Source organism: Strongylocentrotus purpuratus, unplaced genomic scaffold (genome assembly GCF_000002235.5).
Source record: "Strongylocentrotus purpuratus isolate Spur 01 unplaced genomic scaffold, Spur_5.0 spur5_scaffold_17, whole genome shotgun sequence".
In the NCBI taxonomy this organism is placed as follows: Eukaryota; Metazoa; Echinodermata; class Echinoidea; order Camarodonta; family Strongylocentrotidae; genus Strongylocentrotus; species Strongylocentrotus purpuratus.
Window position 1 is genome coordinate 761,342 of NW_022145602.1, and position 17,666 is coordinate 779,007.

The 17,666-nt window shown below is 37.9% G+C and overlaps 1 protein-coding gene across 4 annotated transcripts in view; it reads right to left on the bottom strand.

Annotated features, from left to right (window-relative positions):
- The window catches only part of LOC582210 (F-actin-monooxygenase MICAL2), a 116,816-nt gene that overhangs the window by 73,978 nt on the left and 25,172 nt on the right, over nt 1-17,666 (bottom strand). For all 4 annotated transcript variants that reach the window (XM_030988411.1, XM_030988409.1, XM_030988410.1 and 1 more), the window contains exon 3: nt 4,146-4,434. In XM_030988411.1, the coding sequence (XP_030844271.1) occupies nt 4,146-4,421 (276 nt within the window). In that variant the 5' untranslated portion in view covers nt 4,422-4,434. The remainder of the gene's footprint in view (nt 1-4,145; nt 4,435-17,666) is intronic.

Below are 17,666 nucleotides of genomic sequence, written 5' to 3' on the forward strand. Positions count from 1 at the left end.
ATGAAAGATGCAATAAAATACCATTTATCTAATCTAATCTTCAAAGTGAACAGGCCCTCCATGTATGTAACAACATTATGGTATGTTCACACTGAGAGTAAAAATAAACTCAAGTATGAAAACCACGTAAAAATGTTAAGACAATTCAAGAACATTTGAATTTCATATAATGTCATATTATATAAAAAGTACTTTTTTATTTCTAAATTAATATTCTTTCAAACTAGAGCTTGGTGCATGATACATGTACCAGTATGCCTGGTGTGTCATATTATCAAGAAATGGCTGCACCCATGTCATTCTAAATAAAAGGCATTACATCATGCCAAGAATATCCCCATTTATACATTTCTTGTTCATTTTTGCATGAAATACATCTATAAGCAGGAATAAATCTCATCTTTCAGCATACTTACACTTATTTGGGGTTGAGGTTTCCTTTAATATAATTATGCTTGCATTCCAAAACTGTGTCACAGTACCAATACCACATGATGCATGCGTAACCTACAGTATATATTCAGTGACGCACTACACTTTATGAGCAAAGGGGGGTCTCAGATAGGGAGGTACTAGATGGAAAACAATGTGAGGAAATTACATAAATACATTCACCCTGTGGCAGTAAATTGATGGTTGCTCATTCATTACAAGAACCAAATCAATGATTTCCCTGCTTGTAATAACACACGTCAAGTCAGATTGTCATTCTTGGTTCACAAACATCACCACAGCTAGCATCTCCACTGAACAGTGTGCATAGAGGCCAAATACAGAGGTGATCTGATGATCTTTGTATATTAAATACAGTGCACATTTGTCTAGCTTTCTATTATAGTATATCATAGACCAAGTTATTCCATACAAATTTATTGAATTACTTTCCTTCTCAACTTTTTAAAACTTCTCCTCTTCTCCTTTATTTTCACTTTAAGTAATCTTCTCCTTCTCTCCCTCCTCTCCACCCCTTCCTCCTCCTCCATCCCTCCTCTCTCCCCTCCTCTCTCCCCTCCTCTCTCCCCTCCTCCTCTCTCCTCTTCCCTCCATCTTCTCTCCCTCCTCCTCCATCCCTCCTCTCTCCCCTCCTCCTCTCTCCTCTTCCCTCCCTCTTCTCTCCCTCCTCCTCCATCCCTCCTCTCTCCCCCTCCTCCTCTCTCCTCCTTCCTCCCTCTTCTCTCCCTCCTCTGTTCCCCTCCCTCCCTCTTCTCTCCCTCCTCCTCCATCCCTCCTCTCTCCTTCTCCTCTCTCTGCCCCTCCCTCTTCTCTCCTTCCTCTGTTCCCCTCCCTCCCTCTTCTCTCCCTCCTCCTCCATCCCTCCTCTCTCCTCCTCCTCCTCTCTCACTCTCATCCTCCCTTTCTCATCTCTCCCTCCTCCTCCATCCCTCCTCCATTCCTCCTCTCTCCCCTCCTCCTCTCTCCTCTTCCCTCCCTCTTCTCTCCCTCCTCCTCCATCCCTCCTCTCTCCTCCTCCTCCTCTCTCACTCTCATCCTCACTTTCTCATCTCTCCCACCCCTCCCTTCCTCCCCAATCCCTTTTTTCTAGTCTTCTCCCCACTTTCCGTTTGATTCTACTTGAAATAAAGTTAAAGATCTCAGATCTCCAACTTTGGTGACTGATACCCTTGGATGCACCATTTGATTGTTGTGTATAAAGCCTACATTGCCTTTCATCACATGTCAATGTGGATGATTGTGTAACACAACACAATCGGTTTCCAAGATATAATTCATTGTATAGCCTTGTCTTGATGAGTTTCCAACAACAGATGAGAACATTTCCTCGAAAAAATGTGAGTTGTCAAAATTAATCATTCGTCCTTTGGGAGGAGGATCTAAACAAGGAGCCAAAACTTGTATGATGTGCATCCTTTGATTATCACATCAAAAACCAAATTGAGTTTAGCAACTGTCATATCTTTTATCAAGTAAACTACACATACCACAGCTTCATAATAAACTTAAATTAGAACACTTGGATCATTTGACTATAATTTGATAGAGGTCATCAGTCATGTGTCCCAGAAAAGTTGAGAAATGAAAATGAAAGATAATGTTTTAAATGCCGGAGCGTGTGTGTCAGCCCCGCCCCCCTTCCATCCCTGCCCATTAACTTAACCATGCATACAATTTAAATGACCCCCCCCCCCCCCAATCAAAATATATACATGTAGGCTAAACCTTCCTCCTCCCTCCCTCTCTCCTCCTCCCTTCCCCCTCTCCTTCTCTTTCCCCTCTCTCTTGAATGTATCATCTACTAAGACCCAGAAGGGTGTAATTAACTCATATACTTTTAACACAGAGGTAATGGCCTTCTAGCTCTCAACAGGCGATATATCAGACAACAAACCCTCAGGCAGAGTATCATAGAGCACTCTCTTCAGCCAAATATGATATCAATTTTCTTGGAAGCTCCGGTAATTGATACATCATAGCAAACTGATGTTGACAGCTGACACACACAGTGACATTGTATTTAATCAGTTGGTTTCATGACAAGGTTTTACATCCTCTCTATGATAAGAAGGTCATTGTCTCTGACTTTCTCTTCCCTTTCATGATCAAAGATAATCTTTTTAATCAGGCTTGCATCTCTCTCTCTCTCTCTCTCTCTCTCTCTCTCTCTCTCTCCCTCTTTCTCTCTCTCTTCTCTCTCCCTTCCTCCTCTCTACCCCCTCCTCCCTTCCACCTCCTATACACCTCTCTCCATCTAATTGTAAAGGAATCTCTTTCATGTCTTTGCATCCATTGACCCCACCCCCTCCCATTCCTCAGCCACCCCTCCCCATTTCTATTTCAATAATGTAAGTGTTGGTCTACACAGCTCTATCAGCCTCATTTATCTGTCATCCTTCTTTGATTATTTTCCACATACAACTGTATGTACTACATGTACTACTCTTTCCAATCTTATCTCTGTTCTCAGCATGTCAAAATATTTACGTAAACTTTCCACTGTTTTCCAATCTTTGCTCAGCCTTGCTGAATAAACACACAAGGTCATCGGAATTATAGCACCCCTGAAATCTTCGTCAAGCAAACAACAACAAACAAAAAACATCATTTGTTGTTATTAAAAACAATTATTTCAGCAAAGTGAATAACTTATCATTAGTTTGTTAAATTGGGCAGAAAATGGTTGTGGCCTTCGAATCCATCCTATGCTGAAATTGACACACAATCTTACATCGAGGGAAAAAGTATGTAATGAATTATAACCAAAAATTCTATCTAAAAAATTCTACCTTGATATATATCTAAGAACTATTGATCTATTTTCTTTATTTATTCATTGCGCTGCTCATAAATATTTTTCTAGGAAATTTTGACAAATTTTTGTTTTTACCATCACAAGTTGAGATTTACTTTGAGAGACTAAGGTTAAAAGGCTACTTTTCAAAGTCACTGTAAAGCCTCATTCTATCTTTCTCATTCTATCTTTCTGTTGTTGGTTTCCTTCAATCTCTCACTAGAGAATTAAACTGATTTTGAGGTTAGTTTAATGTTTGAGACTATAAATGCCTTAAACAGGTTATATGTACCAAAAACATGGCCAATTTGCCTTATGACTCAGGAAAAAAAGTATTCCTGAATGAGAAAAGAGCAACTGTAACAAACAAACAAACATCAACATCAACAGACTACGCCAACAGTCCTTTTCAGGACTACACACCCTCAAGAAATATTACTGAGAGTCCTTTTCAGGACTCCTCAATCCTCCCTCTATCTCTCACATGGTGCACCTGCAAGCCTACTGTATAAACAAACATCTATTACTGAGTTATAAATAATGCACAAAATATCTGCCCACAAGTAGCTTGACATCAGAGCAGAGTTTTCTCATGTATTTTTATATTTACCACTAAACCATGTACATGTATGTACTTTGCATCTTTTGAAGAGGTTCATCTGATTGGTAAGTAATTCCATAAATTGAATTTTCATAATTTCACAATAAATAAGGTTTTTTTTCTTCTTTTTTTACTTGCGAGACTTTCTCCTAAGGTTCTCGTTGCTGACTGACGTTTTATAATCGTCACTAGATTAAATCTACGTCATATATATTTAAAAAATTGTTTTAAAGAAAACAAACTTTTTGATTGTGAAATTATGAAAATTCAATCTATACTTTGAAGCTTGTCACTTACTCTAGTATTATTGCATGCTTTTCCTTTCTTGTATTCCTTCCTATTGTATCTCTTATCTAGTTTACTCCAGAGCGAAGCAGCCTTCCACGATGTCAGCTGAGACTTGAACTTGGGGTAGAAGTTGCGATGCTCTGCAAAAGGTTTGAGGTTCAATTCCTCGCAGAGCTCAAAGAATGTTTTGAAGATACCCTGGAATGTTCCGGCCTGGACGAAGAGATCGTAGAGGACGTCTCGCTTGTTGGCTGGGACACCCCCTGGTGTCTCGATCCCAGGCATGGCGGGAGAGGATCTGAACAGGATTAAGAGATAAAACAAAATATGATAAATTATCAGACATCAAAAAAATATTATCGTACAGAACTTTGATAAGTCAAGTTAAGGGCGATTTCAATACCCTTTTGTACATCCTATCAACCAAAAATCTTGTTCGGAGTACGAAATGTGTCATTGTTATGTTTGCACATTTCAAACAGTGAGGGAAAAGGCTATTGAAATTGCCTTACACGATCTGTTGATTTTTCAGAAAGTCTTTGCAATCAACATGACCAAACATGTAAAGGAAATCTTGGTAAATTAAAACTTACAAGTAAGTAATATACTTGCTGTACAGAATGAAACAAAATCAGAAAAATGTTTGAATCAAGAGGGATTTGAACCTGCAACTTCTGGCTCTCAGCATATCATTTCAACTCACTAGACTACAATTCCAGCATAACTAATAAAAAGCATGAACAAAGTAATAGACCAACATTCCACTCTGGGCTTTGCTGAATCAAATTTAGCTGTTGATGAACTTTCACAGGATGGACATCCTATTCAAAGACAACTAATACAAAACTGTACTCTCTCTCACTTTTTAATATCCTGCCGAATGGAAGCACATGACAAAATGCTGGTTTGGTATACTACAAAATAATCTGTGTTCACAGACACAGTGTTTCCTTTCAAGCTTCCTTTCAAGGAAATTTGTTCACTATTTTTTGTCTGAAATTTTTTTCTCAGAAAACATGTAAGTTGCTGCCAATAGCAACTGATTTATTTCTGACGATACAGATGTTTGACAACACTTGGGCCACTTAACGCCACCTCATGCAGATATAATGCAGACAAGATGCCTATAGGTACTCTGCAGTCCAGACGGATCTTTAATTACAGAGTGTTCGAGTTGCCAGACTTTGTTTCATCTCAAATTGTCTTGGACGCTTTAATCATGGACCTAGGGTGCGTTCAAGCCACACTTTTTCACCCTAGAATCACAGTTTTCAAAGATGTTTAGTTTCAAGCGTTTTTTCGTCAGTCGTAAAAATAAACGTGTTTAAAAACGCAAACATGAAACATGAAACGCTGAAAAAAATGTGTTTTGTATCATGATTCTGCAGAATTAAGGTCGCTAAAAATCACTTGAACGAACAGAGATCTCAGAATCTCAAATTCAGAAAGCACCCCGCGAAGTTGACCTATACTTCCTGGATCAAACTGCAGTTTTTGAACGCTCTCCAGCAGTATCCATGTTTTTTAATGGCGTTTTGATTTGTGATTCATGATTGTGATTCTAGCTTCAAAAAATCGCTTGAACGCACCCTAGTACATGTAGGTCCACGCTTTAATCAGCTGGGCCATAGGATCCGACTGACTTCAGTCTGCCCGTTTGTACTAAATCAAGCAGACAGGTTTAATGAATGAGAAATACAGATGCCAAGACTGATTCACAAGCAGGCAGTACAATCCAGCACACACACACATGACCCATACTTGTACCATGGTACTGCTTATACCATGAGTCTTTTTAACCCACTGATTACCGAAACAGGTCTTAGCGTATTTTCCAATCTAGGAGGGTATACATTATACATATTTCTTTTTAAAAATTCATGACAATTTACTTGTAAGCATTATCATAACACAATTTAATGACCCCTACAGACTTGAGGAAAAGAAGCTCATTAAAGTTAGGATATTGTCATTACCATGTTTACCCATATGGTTGTGCACAAAGACGCAAGAGCACTGCTGCATAACTAATCAATCAATAGAGGTCAAGAGTCTGTTTAAAGCCAGAAAGGCGTTATCTATCAATCAATGCCTTTATAGTTTATACATGTATACCTCAGTAAATGATACTTGTAGGCCTACGGTAGAGATCAGTTAACTGACATATCGCCTGCTTAGAGCCAGCAGGGCTTTCTATTAGAACTTAAGCCCTTCTACAGGTCTAGGCTTTGAATTAGATCCATGTAGAGTTAATGCCCTTCTTGCACTCAAAGTCCACAAAGAGATCAGTCAGTCAACAAAATATCTGTCTGCAGCTACATGTGTATAAGGGTATAGTTCATACACTTTAACAGAGAGCCAACATCCTTCTGGCCCTCACCAGCCCAGATTGAGGTCAGTCAATCAACATAATACATGTTTGGAGCCAGAAGGATATTAACTAATAGACTTAATAACAGAGAGCTAATATCCTTCTTGCACTCACAGGCTCAAATAGAGATCAGTCAATCATTGTAATATGCATGAGTAATACACCCCTAGGTGGGAGAAGGCAGTAATAATCTATTAATACATGATGGCTTGTTTGGGTTATTATCAGGAATGTCTTGACTTCAGGTCAAGTATTCACTCACTAGGTCATGTTTAATCTTTCATACCAGCCTTTAAAGGTACCAATCACACTCAAGATTTACAATTTCATTGTTAAAAATGATGAAGGAAACTAAGAACCTGATCAACATCCAATTACCAAACATAAACCAAGAACTAGGGCAACCAAGAAAGAAAGTAAAAAGCTCTAATTAATTTTTTTGTTCTTATGTTGAGGATATGTTTGAAGATTTAATTCATTTCTGAATATCCCTAGAAAATTCCCTACAAAGCAAAACTCCGATACATGGAATGGAGGCAGGGTCTGCAAGCAATTTATCAGCAACTGTCTTGATTGTTGAAAAATACATATTATAGTAAAGCTTACCACAAATTATCCTCCCACCCCCCCCCCCCCCAAAAAAAAAATTTTTATCCTTTGTTTAATACAAATCTTTCTTTCCTTTACCCCCCAGCTCCCTCTCTCTACAAATATCTGTCGCCCTTAGAATAGATTCATTCATAGAGAAGAGCCATCATCTAATGCTCTGGAAGATATCTAGAGCAGGGTAGAGAATTCAAACAGAATATAGACCCTATATATAATACCCCATATAACTCTCTCTCTCTCTCTCTCTCTCTCTCTCTCTCTCTCTCTCTCTCTCTCTCTCTCATGTAATCTTCACTGCCTCCACTGGGTATTCAATTGTTCATTTATAATTTATTTGTAGCCAACAGGAAAGATTCATCCATCCTCTTCTCTTATCGTCACAATAACACATGGTGTTCATCTGGATCTTGGATCAATCTAATGTACTTCTCTTCAATCTGCCTTCAATTCCTATAGACATCCTCTCTATCTGCTTTGCAGATTAATCTACCAATTTTCATTTTCACACTAGAATGAATTCTAAATAAATGATATAATAAAGTCCATTTAGCAAATAAGAAATATCCAATCCATGAATTTACAAAGCACCAATATTTAGTTGCCTAATCAAAGGCGCTGATGAGACTGTGTAAAACTACCAAAAATGTCTGTTCATGATTCTAACTGGGAAAGACAAAAAAGCAGTGACTAATTGTAAGCAATCTGAAATAGGTACATGTACATGTACCGGTATGATTTTAGTTGAGTTCTGAAAGTGGATAGATAACTGGTGACAAGAGCGAAGGATTACATAAGAAATACATATGAGTTGGTTTTCTATGTTTGCAGTTTTGCAAAACAAGTTTTTACAGGTTACGTACAGTAGGACCAAATACAATATTATTTTTGTTTGATTTAAGATTATATTTCATATAAAGTGAGTCAAAATGAGCTGTGAATAATGCATTGCATGATTCCTTCCAGGGTTCCAACTGCTTTTTTTTTTTTTCAGGAGGTCAGTCTGCTCCCTGTACGGCAAGATGTACGTACGGTAGGAGAAACTTATCAATCAAAATGAGAGAGTGTGGTTCTACAATATCACTGCATTGTTTATTACAGAGGGTTCTTACAGTACATTGTACTTGGGACACCTTTGATAACGATTGCATGGGCAGGTTATTTGTGTTTCCTGCCTGTTTATTGTGTAGGTCAACATGCAAACATGGACCCTACCACCAGTACAAAGGACATTAAAAAAAAGGTCCTGAAAATCTTCAGATAATTTTCATCCTCATGATGTTATGGTTGCTAATGTTTATTTGATGAAAGTAGTGTCTTGCATGGTCATACAATCTTATACAGGTATGTACATTTCAAAGAATTTTCCTGTACACAGAGAACCTTGATTCGATTCAATATAAGAGTGGTAATTTTTCTATTTCTAATAAAAGTCCTCTACTTGATGAAAAAGTTATCATCACTTAAATATATTTGATTATCAATATACATGTAGTGGATACCAATTGTCTATTTCTCAAACAAGGTTCCATCAAATAATCTGAACAGAGCTGATTAAGATATCAAATTCAAATTTCATGAGACAGGCCCAGATCTGAAAACAATACATGTGCAATGAGGTCAATCTTTGCAAGCATTTCTTAAACATTAAGGTATGATAGTATGAACACAGCATCCAAATAGACCATTGAATAGCCACACAGCTCAAGCAGGTGTTTTGATCTACTTCATCTTGATAATGATCAATACAGGCATTGTTGTGTTCAATCATTACCACCCAATCAGGAAGTGAAGAGCAGTTAATGGCAGACCAGATAGTGAGGAATACATCATGTGAGTTGCTACTGAAATTATGTTAATTGGGAGTTAAAGTCACAAGAGGAATGAAAACCAGTGACACAGTCAGAGAGCCACAAGTCAAATATACATTTTTTTTAAATGAAAAAGTCCCCCCCCTCCTTTTATTTTCAAAGGTGAACTGGCAGGAAAAGATGGAGGTAAAAAAAAGTGGGATCCCTAGCAAATGAGCTAGATTATCTTTATGATAGAGTAGAGTAGGGGGGGGGTGGTGACAGAGGGGATGGGGTCCCTACTCAGGATTTACATAGCAGATTCCAAGAAAACAGTTGCAATCTAGGAGAGAGGTGGCCACTGAGACGGGTTTGACTGTACATGTACTTCTACACTGAGGTAAATTTGTTGCAACACCATCCTGGCTCTAATCACATGTCATGTTTTATACCATGTAGTAATCCTATGTTAAGATACCCAGTATCATACCATGTGAATAACACAAACACATGATGACAAGCCCTACGGCCAAATACTATTTCTATCTTGAGCTAATCATCCAGCAACAATGCACAATGGTCTCAGCATATCAACATCACATCAGGATGCCCACAGCAAATACATGTACATGTACAGTGTACCTCCAAAAACGGGTGGAATTCATGTTACCGTAGTCATATCATGGACCTATTTTCCCTTTGTAATGCATGCATTTTCCCCTCAATAAATGCCCCTTTTCATCTCTAGCGAGTGTCCCTTTTTTAGGCAGGAGCCAGGAGGAATGCCCTATGGTCATATGCACCTTTTCACTTGCTGGTATTTTGCTGGCAAAACTGATAGAAACTTCAGAAAGGAAGTAATTTAGGTTTGCAGCAGGAAAGAATCAAACCAAGGATAGTTTGCCCCAGAATTGATCATGACATACATGTACAGACAGAGAGAAAATATAAATAAGGGGGGGGGGGGGGGGGTCAAATAGGGGAAAACAAAGATAAAATGGTGGGAGACACATGAGACAGGAAGAGTGAGAGTGAGAGAGAGAATGAAAGAGACGGAAACAGAGACAGACTCAAAGAGGGAGAGGGAGAGAAAGAGACAGAGAGAGAGAGAGAGGGGATCAGAGCACAATTTCATATTTTCTCCAGAGAGTTCATATTGTTGGTGGTACAGTGTGTATCTTCACTTTCAACTAATAAACTTCCTGATTAAAGACAAGGTACTGCATGTGAATCAATAATAAACTTAGATTCAGAAATTAATGATTGGTACAACAAAATCAAAGAACAGCAATGTAAATGAAGCCTGGCCCTAGGTACTCTAGATGTCTTCATCACTGTTCTGCTTAACTGTTTTCACCAAGATATCTTAAGTGAACCAATGAGTGTTATCACCACATTTATGATAATTATCATCATCATTCTTTCCTTCCCGAGGATCCACAATGGTATAATGACTAGGAATCAATTCCTACAGTGGGTACAGACCTTATCAGTGTGGACAGACCCAACAAGTGAGACTGATCACCACCACTTGCTCCTGTGTGACCTTGATATAACCTTAGCATTGGTCTGACCTTTGACCTCTGTCCTTAGAATGACTGATTGGGGGTCTAATCAGTTCCATTGACTGGTGGATGGTAATCCCTTCTCATGACCTTCATCTTACAGACATCTGTCAGGTGACTACATGTACATGTAAACAGAAAGCAGGGACTTGGGATCCCTGCAGAAAGCTATAATTGCATATACATGTAGCCTAATCTAATACATGTAGGCACAAGTTTGAGTTTTATCACAACAACAATCTATAGGTAGCAAAGCATTTTTCTTACATTTATATGAAAACAAGTTTATTCTCTAGTTATGGTTCCATAATAAAGCGTTTTCTGTTTAGTTCTATCCATGTACAGTGTATGCGTTTGTATGTTAGTCGGGTTGTTTTTGTTTTGTTTGTTCATGCTAATATTCAGTTTGATGATAAATCTTCACCCAAAATATAAGCTAACTGCCTGAATATACAGTTAATACTAATACTAATACATGTATTTACATTTTATTAATTTAAAAAGGTTAACAAAGGCTAGCTGTCCTTTTGCAACTACATTGTTAAGTGGTCAACTGTATATGACATTTATAAGTGATAATATACAGTATATCTTTGAAACCAAAATAAAGCATAACACTCATAATCTCTACTCTCTATTGGCAAGGGATACTTTTTTTTTATTTATGTTTATTGGCAAGGGATACTTAATTATTGTGATATAAATTTGAGCCTATAATCCAGGGATGAATCATGTATGAAATTAAATCTGACACCCCAATCTGGACAGGTTAAATCCCCCGCAGTGTGGCCTACTTACCCCCAATTAATCCCTCTTCACACTCACCTGTTATGTCACACTGTAGGGCCATTAACACGTACAGGTGTAGTGAGATTCTAAAATCAATTTTTTAACCCTACTCAGAATCCCATTTTCATGTGTAAATAGAAGTTGACAGCAATTTGCGTGCCCACTCACAAGAATATTCCATGCATGGAAAATTTTGTAGTTTTATAGTACACCGAAGGTACACTGTAGATTTGGATTGTGATTAAAATCACACTCCAAATGACAATTTTGTAAATAATGTCTTCTAGATAGTGTTACAAGAGGAGTGCTGTGTCTAAATCTTGTTAATGGAGGTAATCAATTAGATCTGGAAATCAAATGTTTAAAGACATACATGTACAGGTACATGTTGTAATCTAAAATGCCCTATAAAACTCCAGATTATAATCATCACATTACAAATAGTATAATTAAAGGATTAATTCATCAATAACCATCGCTCAGAAGGATATGCTACATGTACTAGAATGTAGGTTCTTTCCAGGAGCAGTTCTAGAAGGATATTTTTTTTTTTTTTTTTTTTTTGGGGGGGGGGGGGGGGGTCGGGGCTCTTGCATTCATTTTCAACATGTGCTTCACAAAAAATGGGAGAGGGGGCTTGAACACCCGTACCACCCCCCCCCCCCCCCCCCCTCCAAACCCAGAATCACTACTGGTTCTTTCACAGGAGTCACAGTGTAATTAGAATCTTACAATCCACACTGCAGAGTGCTGGTCTGCTGATGGATCAGACTGGGTATTGATACTGACATGTTACCTGACCAGGTTAATACCCCTACACTACAGGGAGTCTCCTGCAATGAACTCAAATTAGAGAGTGTTCAACAATCCACTCATAATATGCTAGTAAATCCATGTATACATATTATGAAGCCTGAGTTTACTGGCAGTTTTAAAATAGTATAACCGGAGTGAATTCTCTAAAACTTTATATTTTATCACAAATGGAACACACGGTCGGTGGTTAATACTTTGCAGATTTGTTAGGCAAAATTTAAAACAAAATTCCCACATGGCTTATGATACTCTCAATTTGACAGAAAACATGCATCAGAGACAAGAATTTAATCTCCTGGTACAAGAAAACTGCATTAAATATGAAAATAATAACCAACATACATGTAGACTTACACTATTAGCACATCAATATGAAATTTGTTTATGATTAGTAATTGCTTTCCAATGACTTTAGTACACTGTAGATATGACCCATTGGAAGTGAAAGTGGAACTAGAATAATACTCACTGTGTGACTGTGAGAATGGGAGCCATCTGCCCCTCCCAACGTTATACACTCCAAGACAAAACAAAACTCCTCAAAAAGAGTCTTCAATTGGATCACTGGGAAGATGGAGGTTGGTCTAATGGTCACCTCTCTGTCTTTGTCTATACTCTGAAGTACCTAGGTTCAAAACTCATTCGCATCCTTTGGATGGTGACGTAATAGGTCTGTCCCCAAATGTAAACACTCAGTTCCGATTCATAAACAGCAACATGAAGAACGCATACACACTATGTCTTTGACAGATTGACTCCCAAAGATAATGGTTCAAAACTCAAGTTGTGTCTTTCAGTTGGTTATGTAACTCATCTGTCCCAAGATGCAAACAATCAGGATCTGTTTGATAAGCATTTTTTTCGAACAAGGCCATGCACTATACGTTTTGACAGAGTAAAGGTCTAAGATGGTCGGTCCCCAATTGTAAACTATCAGATCTGATTGATACATGTCATGTAAGAACTAAATCATTCACACACATCCCCTCTTTGCAAGAGTACAGAGCACCACAAAAACTTTTCCTCTCAACTTTGCCAGAGCAGGGAAATATAGAGTAATGAGCCCAACAAACTATCTATTCTCTTGTGAATGTCCTCTACTGTTTCTTGGACCAACTACAAGGTACATATAAAATATTACACAGTGTGATGCACGACTCCTGCTGTGAAGTTAGCCGGAGAAAGCAGAGCAATTGCCAATTGAGTGAGTATTTCTGAGTAAGGGGCTTGCATCAGCATTCAGGAATCTGTATTGTACGATTGTCATGGGCTTGATTCAATCAAGGCAACTGGGCCTCTCTCTCTCTTTGACTCAAACTCTCTTACAAGCATTCTATTCTAAGCGAGGAGATGATACTGGAAGGCATCTGGAAGAGATGACTCTACCATGATCACATCTCGGTGAGGCAGAGGGGATGTTGTCATGATAGCATGGCCACATGTCCTTACAATGAAACAGCACCATTATTGAACGTTGAGAGCAAGAAGGTGATGACTCTGTTTTTAAAAATGATGAGTTAACGCCCTTCTGGCTCTACGCAGGTGATTTAGTCATCATCATTCCTACAGTATGTACGTCATGGCTCAGTCTCAAGAGATACAAACCAGTCTGATTCTCATTTACTCTTTCCAGGTATAAACAACCAATTAGCTTGAGCAATACAGCATTTGCATCTATGGTAGGGCCTCTTATATACAGCAGATTTATTGTGGTGTTCCCCAAGGTTCTGTACTGACCCTCTTTTGTTATTTATCTCAAGAGATTCAAACCAGTAACATTCTCATTTACATACATACCTTTACCAGAAGTAAACAAACCAAAAGCAGCATATTATACCTCAGTTACACCGCCAAACCGACTCATAACGAACCCTAAACCGACCGATTCTTTGCCACTGAGGTAATATAATATTTTGTCCGGTCTGGTGTCTGTCTTGATGGATTAAACTAAAGTGCATGTACATTTGAACATACCGGTAATGTATGGGAGATTATTCTTGAACTTGTGATTGTCAGACGCGCTCCAAGATTTAATACACTCTCAGTCTCTCTCATTGGCCCCTTGACAATGGAGTAGTTCAAATATATCTGGAGTAAATCGTGTGCACTAAGTGAAATACTGTATACCTACAATGTAGACTGGACTAAAAGACACACTAAACATACACTGTAGGAGCACAACAGAGGTTCACTTTTCCTTGAATGTACATTCAAGAGTTGAGAGCTAAAATCCTTGTCCAGTGTATTCAGGCCCCTACTGTAGATAAGTTAAATGAGATTCAGATATGTTTCTTGGAACAAAAGTAAAGTTAATGCCAACCTACTATTATGATAGCATAATGGTAGCAGAGCTTTCAAAAACCATGGTAATGATATCCACAAGAATATAGCTCTAGTCATTCACAATGCAGGCTAGGTTATACATACAAAAAAAACAAAAATACATTATATTCTTTATCATTATGTACCGGTATACAGTCACACCTGATATAGCGACCACCTGTATAGAAAGACCACCTGTCCATAAAGACCACATTTTTTCATTTCTCTGAAAATTGGTTCTCAATAAAACCAGTTCTAAAGGAACCTGTACATAAAGACAACCTGCCTATAAAGGCCATTTTTCTTGTCCCCCTTGAGCGGTCTTTATATGCAGGTTTCACTGTAATTCACATCATACTACACAGAACTCATTGAGACTTGCTATCGTACAGGGCAAGATACATGAAGGCTGTTGAAGGAGGCACGTCATACAGGCACTCCACTCCACTCCTAACAACTGATTTTCAAAGTGCAATCAGGAACGACCCACTCGTCAATACTGGACATTGCTCTGGTTAAATTGACACAGTATTGCATGGCCATAAATGGAAGCACCAATCTCTCTCTCTCTTGGACTTTGTTTTCCTACTTCTGATGAATTGACGATGGAGGGAGGGGGGGGGGGCGAAGAAACGAGAGCAAACAAGATATTATTGGCTTATTCTCGAGAGTACAGAGGGCTTGTATTACTCCCAGTGCCATAAAAGGAAAAAAACGCATAACATCATGCCCATTTCTAGGGAAAGATCTTTAAATGTATGTACACAATGCTGTGCAGAGTGGCAGAATCATCTTTAATAGAATAACCATATATAGGGTTGGTTAGGGGGAAGTACATCTACAGGTAATCGTTCTTCAACATTGCATGTGTACTACGTGTAGATTATAACATTGACTCAAAATGACTCATATTTCAATCTAACAGTATTTATTTTAACATAGCTTTTATTGTATTCTTTATTATTCTTTTATCATTATTTTTTGACCTTTTCTTAAAATCATTATTATCAATATTATTATTACTTATAATACTGTTATTATTATTGTCATTATTATTCTTATTATTATTATCATTATTTTCTATTAGAAATACCCCCCCCCCCCCCCCCAACATACACCTGCCACGTACAATACACTATACAAGTGTTAATTAGATTAAAACTCAACGGTACTATGTTACATCACATACTTGTACATCTTCCTGTAATGAAATGAACTGGTTTCCTAGCTCACCACTTTACACCCTTGAGTCAAATAACTGTCAACCGTTACCCTGTATCGAGTGTTGGTGTCAATTAGGTTATGCAATACATGCTAAAATCTACATGGACTGGTAGTTCCTACTTCCTAGTGTACTGAGGAAGGTGATAACACCGGACAGGAAGCTTAAAATAATCAAGGAGCTACTAATGACTCCTTGAAATAACTAGCAATGGATGCAATAGCTGTTCTAACTGATAGATTCCTTAAAGGCAAATCCAACCTTGATAATAAACTATACTCTGGAGGAAAGCAGACAAAACAGAAAAGGAGACAAGTGAAAGTGTAAATGAAATTCATTATTTTTTTTTTTTTAATTTCATAAAGTATAACAAGGGTTGGATTGCCCTTTAATAAGGTTCTGTAAAACACAATGAAATCTACAATGTACATGTACTGGTAGTTCATGATGAAGAAGAAGATGACAAAAGCAAACTTAAAATAACAACGGAGTTAAAAAATAACTCCTGAAAATAACCAGCAACTGATAAAGTGGCTTGCATAAGTGATGTAGATTCCCTAAATACATGCTTACATGTGATCTCATTTTAAGTCTTTATTGCAGTTTGTTTATTCATTAATACCTGCCTAAATCACAACAACCATTCATTTTCAATTATATTGATGGTATAAATTAAACACATATGGATTTCAAACAAACTGCAGATTGCAGCCGAATCATATAATGTATGGAATAGAATGCAATGTTAAAAAAATAATTTCATTCACATTATAAGCTCTTATAACGTTCTGCAGAAAAATGGGATCATCGTGCATCAATTCTAATGATTTTCCCCTTTCCCCATTATTATAAGAGCTCTTTTTAAATTCTCTAAAGCTCTCTTTTAATACTCCTAAGCTCTGTTTCTATTCTCCTAATAAGCTCCTTTTTATCTGGTCTTTGCTCCTACATGTACATGTACTGTATGTGTCCTCTTTTTTCACTCAATGAATGCATGTTGTGGATGTTACCACAGTAACAGTGTGTACATGAACACTGCACACACAGGTTAAGTTGCATATGAAACATCAAGGTATGTGCTCATCATTTGTTGTTGATAAATTCCATTATATTTGTTATTGCTCTACTGAACTGAAGCAAAAACATCTTTTCATAAATCCAAAACAATATGTGCCTCTTTCTCATCCAACCCTGTGAATGGGTGTAGCCTACAGTCATGTACAGGTATACTGTACATAAACATATATAAGAGAAAAGATTCTTTGAATCAACTTCAACATTTACAGAATGCATGATTTATAAAGACATGAATCCAAGATTTTCGAAATGAGGGGGAACAATATTCCTAACAGTTGCTGAAAAGCAAAAAGCAAGCAACCCCCCCCCCCAAAAAAAAAATAAATAAAAAAAAAAAAAAATAATAACTATAACAAATCAAAAAAGAAAAAGGGCAAAGGGAACACTTTTTTGCGTTAAAAGTATGCCCCTTAGGTTTTAAAAGGAGTGGGATGGGCAAGGGCTTGTTGTGCCCCCCCCCCCCAACCACCAGAGCATAACATAAATAGGCAATTACATGTATAGTACAGTCAAACCTGTCTACAGCGACCGCCCAAGGGAAACACAAAAAGTGGCCTTTGTGGACAGGTGGTCTTTGTAGACAGGTTCCCTAAGTATACGTTTCAATGAGTAACCATTTTCGAGGGAAACAAAAAATGTGGTCCATGTAGACAGGTGGTCACTAAAGCAGGTCTGGCCGTACATGAGAGAACCTTTACACTTTCGACGCATCCATGTGGTTCTACAGTTCAGTGGAGAGCTGGTTAATTCACCTTGATAGAAAGGGGATTAAGGAGATTAAGGGGATTATCCTATAATTGGACTGATAAAATGAATCCCCTTCCCTGCCTCATCAATTCACCACAGACATTGATCATGGACTTGCATTTAAGGTTTACGCCTACGCATACACACACAAATGGGATGTAATTGGGGATTTTCTACAAAAGAATCAATAACTGCAAAAACAGTTACTTTCACGAGCATGAAAAG